General features: G+C 36.3%; 1 protein-coding gene across 5 annotated transcripts; it reads right to left on the bottom strand.

Moving 5' to 3' along the window:
- Window positions 1-1,018: 1,018 nt before the first annotated feature.
- LOC108475749 (brefeldin A-inhibited guanine nucleotide-exchange protein 1-like) lies at window positions 1,019-9,913 on the bottom strand. Of its 5 annotated transcripts, none has more exons than XM_017777740.2 (12): window positions 8,865-9,913; window positions 8,646-8,816; window positions 7,526-7,843; window positions 6,641-6,974; window positions 6,003-6,428; window positions 5,451-5,743; window positions 4,707-4,980; window positions 3,875-4,377; window positions 3,396-3,717; window positions 2,951-3,311; window positions 1,822-2,483; window positions 1,019-1,715 (listed from the first exon to the last, which is right to left on the bottom strand). In XM_017777740.2, exons 1-12 carry the CDS (start codon window positions 9,692-9,694, stop codon window positions 1,107-1,109), a joined length of 5,103 nt encoding a protein of 1,700 aa, XP_017633229.1. In that variant the 5' UTR covers window positions 9,695-9,913; the 3' UTR covers window positions 1,019-1,106. The 5 variants fall into 5 exon arrangements, with proteins under 5 accessions (XP_017633229.1, XP_052882135.1, XP_052882136.1 ...); XM_053026175.1 differs by having other exon boundaries at window positions 8,646-8,896; window positions 8,960-9,913; XM_053026176.1 differs by having other exon boundaries at window positions 8,646-8,881; window positions 8,960-9,913.
- Window positions 9,914-10,464: the final 551 nt, after the last annotated feature.

Here is a 10,464-nt window from a genome sequence, read left to right as displayed (position 1 = left end):
AAGATGTTGTGGAGGAGAATAGACCATTTGAGATTTGATTTTTCATGTATCACTAATGTGATGGGTCTTTTGACAGTGATTTCTTAGTTGATTGGTGTTCACTGTCAAGGCGGTTTAATGATGATGAGTTAAGATGCAATTATCAACAATTGATCAAAGTGATGCATCTTTGATTTCTTTTTAAATTTTTCTAGTGTTACAATTACTATCAGTTTGTCTCTCTTTTATTTGTGATTTTTTTCATACAATGACATTTGTGCATCAATTTATAATGTTTTATTTATCGTTTCTACTAAATAACATGTTTATGTACACTTTCTTTATGATTCCTATTAATACCAAGTGTTTTTCTTCATAAAATTGTATATTTTCTTAACGTGTTTAAAAATAAATTTATTATGATTCTTGTACTATATTAGAAAAAAATATTTAACTCCCTCTACTTAATTTTCTTTGATACAAAACTCCATCTACTTTAAATTAGTGTAATTTAGTCCTATTTTTTTTTGTGCTTTTCGTAAGATGACATGAATATCTTTTAAATGCCCTTAACTATTCGATTGACATATAAATTTATTATTAATTAAATATGATTGATTGGATTTTTATATGTCTCTAATTATGTGACCAAATAACAATAGACAGAAAAAACAAAACAACCAAGGTTGTTATCAATTCAGACTAGAGATACCAAATGATGTCTAATTAAAGGAATTAAATCCTAAATTTTAATATGACTAAAACCATAAATGGATAGGATTTAACCGCAGCAGGGCATAACTAATGTCTTTCACTTGCCTGCTCACTCGTATGATAGAATTGAAACGACTGTGGAGAGTAGTTTTATTAATGTGAAGATTTAACCATAATTTAAAATATGCTTAAAAGATGGCATATCCAAGTTTAGTAAGTAAAGACACAAGCACTTCAAATTAGAAGAAATTTTCAATTTATATCATCAGGATATGCTACAAAAATAAATAAATATTGGATGGTATCTTGGGTCTTGGCTATTGGATTCTCATCAAAGCCAAAATCTATATATAATGATCAAAATTGTGATGATGGCTTAAAATAAGTATGTAATATTATGTAACATAATGAAGTTATGGCATTATTATGGGACCTATACATGCCCGGAATATGTTGCTTAGAGCATGTTGAACTTCATTCGAGCTATGATCGCTTCGAACCAGATCGACCAACAGATGAAAGATATCTGCAACGTACTTTCTGCAGGAATCCTTCTCCAAGCAACTCAATGCCTTCAATGCAGACACAAGTAGAGGAGTCCTAGCTGCCATTTTTTCCTTTTTGGCTATTCCCAATGGGAGAATCCAATGAGTCACCGGTATCTCAACCGGTTTCTGCTGCCGTGCGTAGTTGTAATCGGTGCAGCTAAGGTATATCAGCAATATTTTTTCACACACTGCCACTAGTGATCTTAGGTTCATCTCCTTTGGGGCGGATGAATTGTTTTTGATTAAATCTTGGAGGAAGTTGAGGTAATTTTGATAAGCCTCGTTCTCGAAGTGAACCATGGGCGGTTCGGAGGTCTCCAAGATCGAGCATACTTTCTTTATTTTCTTTTGCAGGACAGTCTCGGAGTTCAGTTGCTGAGCATGTGATGTAGTGGAAGAAAATATCTCGACAATGATATTTATGTTGGAAGCTACCAAGAATTGTAGGTTCGCTTTGTATATATCAGTTATAACCTGAAATGATGAAAGCCAAAACAAGTATGATCATGTCAAAATGATTCCAAGGCATAGAGAAGAGTCATTATTGGCATTGCAACAAATAGAGTCTGTATGGGAGAACCTGCATAATCAGTAGCTGGACCGCGATAAAACTCTTCATTTTCGAAACCACATAAGCTGAAGTTTGCAGATTATCTTCCTCAAGGTCATCCTTGGTCAGTCCATGATCAGAGCTTGTTTCAGTATTAGTAGAGGATCGAGAATTCTCAGGCACCTTGATGTCATCCATGCTTCTCAAAATCTTCATAAACCCAGGCAATGTTGAAGTGGCAGCTTCTTTTATAGCTAGAAGGATTTCTTGCCATTCGTCTTTTGAAAATCTGCTTCCTAACTCTCCTGTCAAACGATATGTTGCCGAAACTCCAGTGCTTGCAGGACCCTGTTTTGTACTTTTTAAGTATCCTGCCAGTATGGATACGACATTTGGTAGTTGAGGTCTCAATACATTGAAAAACCTTATAACAAGATCTACAAGAGACTGCACTGCGGCGGCAGAAATTTCAGGATCCCAAGTGCTTCCATCAGGACGAGTAGATTTCGATGTTGGTGAATCCTGTTTTACAGGAGATGCACCATTAAATAAGGGGAGAACAACAGAGCTAAAAACACCAATCCAGAATGCTCGTGAGAAAAGATGACCATGATCATTCAGGACGTTGAAAAGCACTTCCGTCGAACTCTTTCGGATGGCTAACTTCGAGTCGGATGTTAGTTCTGATAAACCTGGAACATCATATCAAATTTCTAACATTAAAACAGGAAACAAACTTCATTTTTGGCAACATTGGAGGAAACTAAAGGTGATAACTGAGAGAAACAAATAGCCTATTTTGCAATCCATATTCATAAAAATTGCTATAATAAATGTCGATAATGGCAGTAGAATGATCACAAAATAATAAGAAAAAGAACTGTTAAAAACACACACAACCCTGTTATAATTGAAGTCTAATAAAAGAAGCTTATACGAATTCAACTTGTGTGGTATGGTGTGTACCGCGGGGGCAGACGATCGCAACCCCAGTCGAGTTTAGTGCTTAATGGGGATTTGTGGCGGGCTATGGTCTCAGTCCTTTGCCCCCACAAATCCCCCTATTTTGCCTCTCTATTTTATTTTTTAATAAGTTACGGGATTCAGGTCATATAACTCTTAACAAAAGTGTTAGCAAGTAGCTAAACTATCAGATTACCTGCTAGCAAGGGAACCCAATAGGATGCATGATCATCACTATCAGCGAAACTTTGTAGATCTCTATCATTCTTAGTTACAGCTGAAACAGATGAACCATCATCTGGGCTCTTATCAGCGCAAACAAGACCTCCCTCAGCAAGTTTGATAGCACAAAACCGGAGAAATCCAATAGCATTAAGGCTAATATCACTGTCAAACTTGCTATTTGTGAACTTGATGAGGCATCGTACACAATCACTAAAAGTAGAAGCGTCTGTCTCACTGATATGAGGAAAGTACTCTCTAACTATTTTTTCCATGGTCCCAAAAGCTAGCAGGACAATATTCTTCCGCTCATCCACAGCAGCAGCTGTAAACACCTGAGAAAATGATAAACATGTGTGAAAAGAAAAACTGTTCCAGCTGCAATGACAATAGAAATCATGTACGAGCAATTAGCATACCATAAAGACACTTTTCCATCCAGATTTCACATTACTGACGCGGCTGAGGACCATCTGAGAAACGTATCGAACTATTAATTCCCTTATTTCTATGGAGTTGCTTTTTTGCATTACAATCACAAATGGTCTCAAAAATTCATTCTGGAAATTGTAGTTTGCCAGCTCCTCACGTTCTAAGAATTTCATAGCAAGCTGCCTCAACGAATCCATCACAAAGATTGCCACGGATAAATTCTCGGACAGTCCAACAGAAACAAAGAAATCAGAGAGAACATTCCATATGCGAAACCAAACTAATCTGATGCGGTTCATATTGTAGTGCCTGCAACATAAGATTCTATAATAAGCATTCTCCACAGGCACATAGAGGAGGGATATAGAGAGGGCTAGGGCAATTTCATCTCTGAAGCCAAAAACTGATCTGTTGGAGCTAGAGCATTATATGAAATTTTCTAAAAGAAAAAGATTAAGAATCTTACGCAATTTCAACGAGTTTTGTGAGGCTAAAAACTCGAGGGTCTGTTGGAGACTGCAACTCCGCTATAGAAACCTTGCAAAGGGCCTTCACAAAAGCCACTATTGCTTCACTGTTTAATCTTTGGCTATGTACAAAAACATGGTTCAACTCGGAACTTCCTATCTGTTCCAATAAATTCAAGTTTGCAATGAATTGATTAATCTGCTCTGGGGTTACCAGTCCTGAACTATTTGCTCCAACAGCGGCACTGTCATATGACCCTCCTCGCACAACTGCCATTACAGCTGGATTCTGGAGTGATCCCTTTTTCTTCAGGGATTGAATACCAGAAGGTTTTGGCACCTTTTCATCTATTTCAGTATTAGGCACGGATAAAATGGATGTGTCGGTTGATGAACCTTCTCCCAACAGTTGCAAATGCTCAATTCTGGACAGGCATGTCAATATATGCTCCCAGGAGTCTTGAAGATGGTTACCATCTTCAATGGCAATAGATATTATTGCCTATATTGTAAAATATTTCAAAAGGTGAGTAAAAAGAACACGTCAAAGAAACTTAGATTTGATGCAATATTTTTCACAATTAGGCAAGTGGTTCTACTTCAAGTGACTAGACTATCAATGTTCCACAACCAAGCAAAAGCCAAGAATAAGTAACTGTAAAACATAAAAACATAAAGTACAGGATATGAATTGTATTGTATCCGTGGTGCGAGGCTGTGCATGCAAACATTGTGATGCTGCAATTCTTAACTCTTGTGTGATATAGCATATAAGAAAACTAGGAGAAAGATTCGATTCTTTGTTATCATGTGCAAATGAAAACTACTTACTTTTACAGCATCAACATTCTTTTGTTTCATGTCTGCAGCACAATGGAGAAAAGTGAACTTTGCCGTTGATGTGACAAAAGCATCTCTCTGCGTCTGCATTCCCATTACGGCAGTTACATGCACAGCATGTCGAAAGCCCTGTAAGCATTGAGTGGTAGCAATTCTATCATCACTCTGGTCAAGAGTGACACTGTATGCAGCCAGCATAGGTCCCCAGCAAACCTCCACCATAAACCTCAAGATTGCTACATCTGAAACAGAATGATAAACAGACCTGCAACAGCAAAGACAAAAGGTTACTAAATATTATGCAGGTCTTCTGGAAAATTTGGGATGACGAATTAACAAAGATCAATTAAAGCAGGATGGAGATCATATATCGAGGAAGGTACAAGGACTGAATCCTCTTCGATTAATGATGCATGTCATTCTCTTATCAAATTCTATTCCCGACAAGAAACAAAAATCATATGAATTCATTTCCCAACATATATCAAAACCCGTGACATGCAAAAAATGTATTACAACATTTCTACTCATATACAAAAACATGTAAAAAAACTCATCTGAAGCTCTCGGATGTATGGTATGGAGGAACATAAAACTAACCATTTGAGACTACGATTCATGACATAAATTTGACCTATTAAAGTGGCAAACATCTATTATTAGATTAAAACTTACTCTGATTTTCCCGAATTCGCCAAACCAACCATCTTAAAAAGAAATTAGATTAAGACTTACTCTAATTTTCCCGACTTTGCCTTAAACTGCTCTTGGATTTGTCTTATAAGAAGACCATTTGCACCCAATGCCTTTTCTTCTGTTTGCTTCCAAGTCACCAAATTGAGTATACCATCCAAACCCAATAGCTTATTTAAGCTGTTCGCCTGCATGCTTTGAGGAGCAGAAGAATCTGCATTCATCTTGATTTCATTATTCACAATTTGATCATAAAGAGCACCAAGATACTCCTCGGGTAAATCTTTGCCATCATCTATTCCTCGGTTGTTTCGAATGAAATCAGACTTGTTCATCTGAATACGGAAACAACATAAAACAGAAATAAGAGCATAAACAAAACATTTGTAAATTTATCTATATGTAGATCTGATAAAACAATTTGCAGTAGTACAGGTGGGAAATTCCATATTACTGACGGTATGAATTTAAAGCACCAGAATGGCTTACAAGTCCCAGAATAGATCATAAAGGAGTTCTTCAAAAGACAAGTATATGCATAAGCAAACACGTAAGCTAAAACTCATAATTTGATAACGTGCTGAAGAAACAAACCTTATCTTTGACCATGCTATTATGGGCATCAGTGTTGAGCATTATGACAGAGTATGCCAGTACATAGGCAGTATCTGCACTGGTAAATGAGTTAGGATTACATTTACAATAGCGCTCAGCAAACTTTTCCATGATGCGGTCAATTTTCTGTGCTTCTCCTGGTAACCTGAAGCCTTGTAGGAAGAACCTTATCGCTTCACCAAAATCCATAGATTTGAAATCAAAGGAATCCACATAAGCGTGCATGACTTTCAAAGCAAAATCCTCCCTTTCACCCAAATAATCACCAATCATGGCTTCATTCAACCCAGTAGTGTTACTCTTCAGAAAAGCAGCCACTTCCTCTGGAGAGTTGCCAACCTTTTTGGTATTTATAAGAAACTCAATGCCTTTGGATGGCTTCCTATTAAACAACGAAACACCTTTCTGCATATAACCAAGTAAAACTGTCACTAAAACCAAGCTTGTGAAGAAAAGGGGAAAACTAAACATATATTAAGCTATATAAAAATACGTGACAGAAGAGAAGCCAATAATAGCAAATTCTCATGATATGTTAAGGCAGCCCTCTCCAATAATTTGGATACTTAATAAGTATGTGGTACATGAAAACACAGTCGCGCTTGATCCCAGCTAACCTGAAGTTCAATCTTGTAAGCCCGCCGTTGCTCAAGTGTAGCAGCATTTGACAATTCAGAATTCATTTCTGGTTGCAACTCACAATCAGAGACTGTTCCATCTTCTGCAGTCAAAGTTGAATGGCCCTCTGCTGCAGTGTCACTCTTGAAGCTCTTACGCAAGTCAGAATCACCTATTGTCAGCTTTTGGTCCATCCAAGCTCCCATTGACTTAATGATGCTAACCAAGCAATTTACTGATTCATGCCGGAAAGTTATATCCTGGACTGCAGACAAAGTAGTTGCTGAAGCAGGTGGCGGTCCTAGAGCTGTTCTGAGAAGGCCGTTGACAATCCTGCAAATATCTGAGGGAATTATAAGAGTTTTAATACATTTTTATAAAGTGCAACACGTTAATAAATAAAAAAAGAATGGAATTTTTAATAAAACGAAATACATTAGAAGGGATGCTAAAGCAACCTCTGAGAACAACACCAAACGACTGGTTCTTGAGTTAATTCCTGGGTTGATCTACCCTCTTTTGCAAAATTTGAGAATTTGGTTTCAAATTCAGATCATTTTACATATGAATGAATATAAAGATTTTTAATACTACATTTTACTAAAGTTTGATTTGAGGAAAAAGGAAAGTGAATTGAAATATTACATCAGAAAGAAGCTAAAGCATGAACTGGGAACATGAAAGAATAATTTCCTCTTGAGTTAATTCCTATTTGACCTACCTTTTGCAAAAAATTGAGACAAGGTTTCGAATTCGTAAAGGATTTCACATATGATTCGTTGGATACTTATCTTGAAAATATGACATCATAAACTTATTTGATTTCATGAAAGCAGCATTCTTGTCAAACACTCATACGAAAAATTATTAGGGGGGAAAATTACCTTTCAAATATGTTTGGTGAATCCACATCGCAGTCATAATTCACGAATATATCAATGATAATCTGTGAATCCGCAGCAATCTTTTCCAACAGATTAAGGACTGTCATTTTCTGTACAAAACTTGGCTGTAAAACATTCTCTAGAACTCGGAGGATAAGCATGGGAAAGAATATTCCAATTTCATCTTTCAACCCTGTTCTATATTTCGTTAGCAGGCTCATAAAAATACAACTTTGGAGCTGGAAAATTGACATCACTGACAATGCACTGTTTTTTAACAATGATAAGCAGAGATACTGCTTAATTACGTTAAGAAACCTGCATTTTGTAACACAGAATATAAGAACATTAGAATAAATTTAACTGAAGACTGCAGAAAAAAGAGTTATTTATCACCAACACTACACGACATACCAAGCAAGATGATGATGATGATGAGTTGGCATTGGTTTTCGGAGCTCTTTCACTTAATTTTTGAAACTACCTCAATAAATTATTCCTTTTCATATTTATTCATGAAGATCTCACTACCCAGTGTACATGCACTAGAGCAGAAATATCCCAGAACCGGGAGTGAGTATTGTTAAAAGCTATGTGCTTGAAACAGGTTCATTCAGGTTTTTCTTTTGAGTTTCCCTCCATCAAGACTCCCCATAATAATAAAATATGGGGTGTTGGATGGGTCACGACATGTTTTTTTTTTCCTAAGTAAATTAATCTATTATAAAGTAAATTAATTTTTTTATTAAAAATTTCGTATATTTTGTTGTTAAAAATTAATTTTTATATGCTAGCATAAGTATTCCATCAATCACACCAATTTTTAATAATACAAAAGAATGAATTTTTAATAAAACTAATTTAATTTTTAATCTAAGACTAATTTATTCAAATTTCTAATAAAAAACAAAATATAATTTCACACCTCTAAAACCTCCGTGATATTTTTACTATTAAACTCACTAAATCTAATAAAGCCCAAACCCAAAGCATATATGGTGACGATTGTTAGGAAAAAATATAACAAAGCCCAAAGTATATATGGTGACGTGCGAACAACCATTATTATTTTATATAAAATCAGAACCCTACGTGAATAAAGTAGTATAAAATTACTTGCCTAACATTCGAGCGCCAAATGGAACCCCCATTATCCATAACAGCCTTGAGGAGCTCCAAAGACAGCGTTTTCCCTCTCAAAAGGATCTGATCATCATTCTCCTGTGATGAAAACTTCATTGACAACTTACACAAATTCTTAAAAACAAGAAAGCCGTCCTCCCTAATTTTACTAACCCCACCGGAACCCGATTCCGCCCCCCCTTCCTTCGCCTCTAACTCCCCAATTTCCTCCTCCTCCCATTTCGACGTCTTCAAATCAACATTTTGCAGCTCCTGATCCTTATTCGGCTGCGATAGCTTCAAATCTGGAACCCCTTCACTGGCACTCATAACCTCGCTAACAAAATTCTGACAATGATAAATTGAACTTCCTTCATTTAAATTCTTATCACTAAACTCTAAAAGCTCACTAACCGACACTGTTTTGATAGAAACATCAATGGAATCTTCTTCGGCTCGGGTGAATACAATTAGCATAATCTGCGCCAAAACGGACTTAGCACAGATCTGATTGGTTCCATTCAAACCGCGTAAATATACGTTATAACAAGTTCTAACGACGTTGAGCAAGCAATCACCACGGATCAAAACGCAAGGACATCGGATGGCGGAGAGCAAAACTCGCAGCACGGCAAGCTCGAGCGATTCCTCGCCGATGCCGCCGACTTTGCAAACGGCTTCGACGATTTTGTAGAGGATCGGATTGGAAACGTTGCCATGGATCTCGCCACGAGCGACGCCGAGGGAGAATAATTTGAAGGTGCATTCGAGGGCGGGCTCGGCAACTTTGACGTAATTGGTTTCCAAGGCGAGAAGGATCGGGTTAAGGACGAAGTTGGCATCGGAAGATGAAATGCCGAGCAGCGGTGAAATCGGATCGGACAAGCCGGTGTCGGAGAGGGTCTCGAGCTTGTCGAGAGCGGATTTGCATGAGGAAACGAGGTGCGTGTGTTTTCGCCATGCGGCATTTTTTATGATCTTGTCGAGCGGTGGGCCTAGCACACGGCCGCACCGCGACGGTCCTCCGAGCGTGTGGGAAGCTAACATCACCGTGTTATTATTATTACAATTTGATTATTCAGATCTCTGGGATCAAATCCGAGTGTTAATTGCATTGCAAATTCATCGGAAATTGAAAATGCGTGAGATAATAAGCCTTTTTTTTTTTTTTCTTTTTTGGACACTGACCAATTCTTCTTGATGGGGGTTGGAATTTGATTTGCCTGAGGGGAGCAGAGCCGATAAATGTGTGCTTGATCGAGCTTTATGGCCAATTAAATATTAAAAAAATTCATTCAAATTTATTATTTTTTAGACAAGTTTTTATTTATTTTTTACACTTAAATAAGTCATTATGATTTCTGTTTACGGTTTTATTTCAAATAAAATATTAATTTATTTTATAAATACTTATTAATTCCATCCCTTTTTCCGTAAAAAAAATTCTATCCTTTTATAAAAATTTAGTCTTGTTGGATAATGTTACTAAAATTTTCATTTAAATCACTTACCTATTAATCAATAATTCAAGTCAGTAAAATAAAAAGTTCAATGATTTATATATAATAAATTAATAGAATTTAACAATTTAAGTTTCATATATTTACTAATTATTTGACTTGCATCTTAATTATTATATAATTCAATGATCAAATTATGATAAATTAGAGTGTAAAGACTAATTTCTTTTTTTCATAAAATAGGAAGACGAGTTAATTAAATCATCGGTTTAAATATAAATTAAAAGTTAAATCACTGTATATGTAATAGCCCATTTCTTCGTAATATCGGAAAAAGTGGTTTCGGGACCATAAATC

This window comes from Gossypium arboreum, chromosome 3 (assembly GCF_025698485.1).
Source record: "Gossypium arboreum isolate Shixiya-1 chromosome 3, ASM2569848v2, whole genome shotgun sequence".
In the NCBI taxonomy this organism is placed as follows: domain Eukaryota; kingdom Viridiplantae; phylum Streptophyta; class Magnoliopsida; order Malvales; family Malvaceae; genus Gossypium; species Gossypium arboreum.
This window is presented reverse-complemented; position numbering and strand designations above follow the sequence as displayed.

Excerpts from the sequence above, each read along its gene's own strand:
- LOC108475749 (XM_017777739.2), bottom strand. The coding sequence starts at position 9,694 with ATGTTAGCTTCCCACACGCTCGGAGGACCGTCGCGGTGCGGCCGTGTG. Across the intron at positions 6,975-7,525 it reads TCACCAAACATATTTGAAAG|GATTGTCAACGGCCTTCTCA; the intron begins GTAATTTTCCCC and ends AGATATTTGCAG. Across the intron at positions 5,744-6,002 it reads ATAGCATGGTCAAAGATAAG|ATGAACAAGTCTGATTTCAT; the intron begins GTTTGTTTCTTC and ends TTCCGTATTCAG.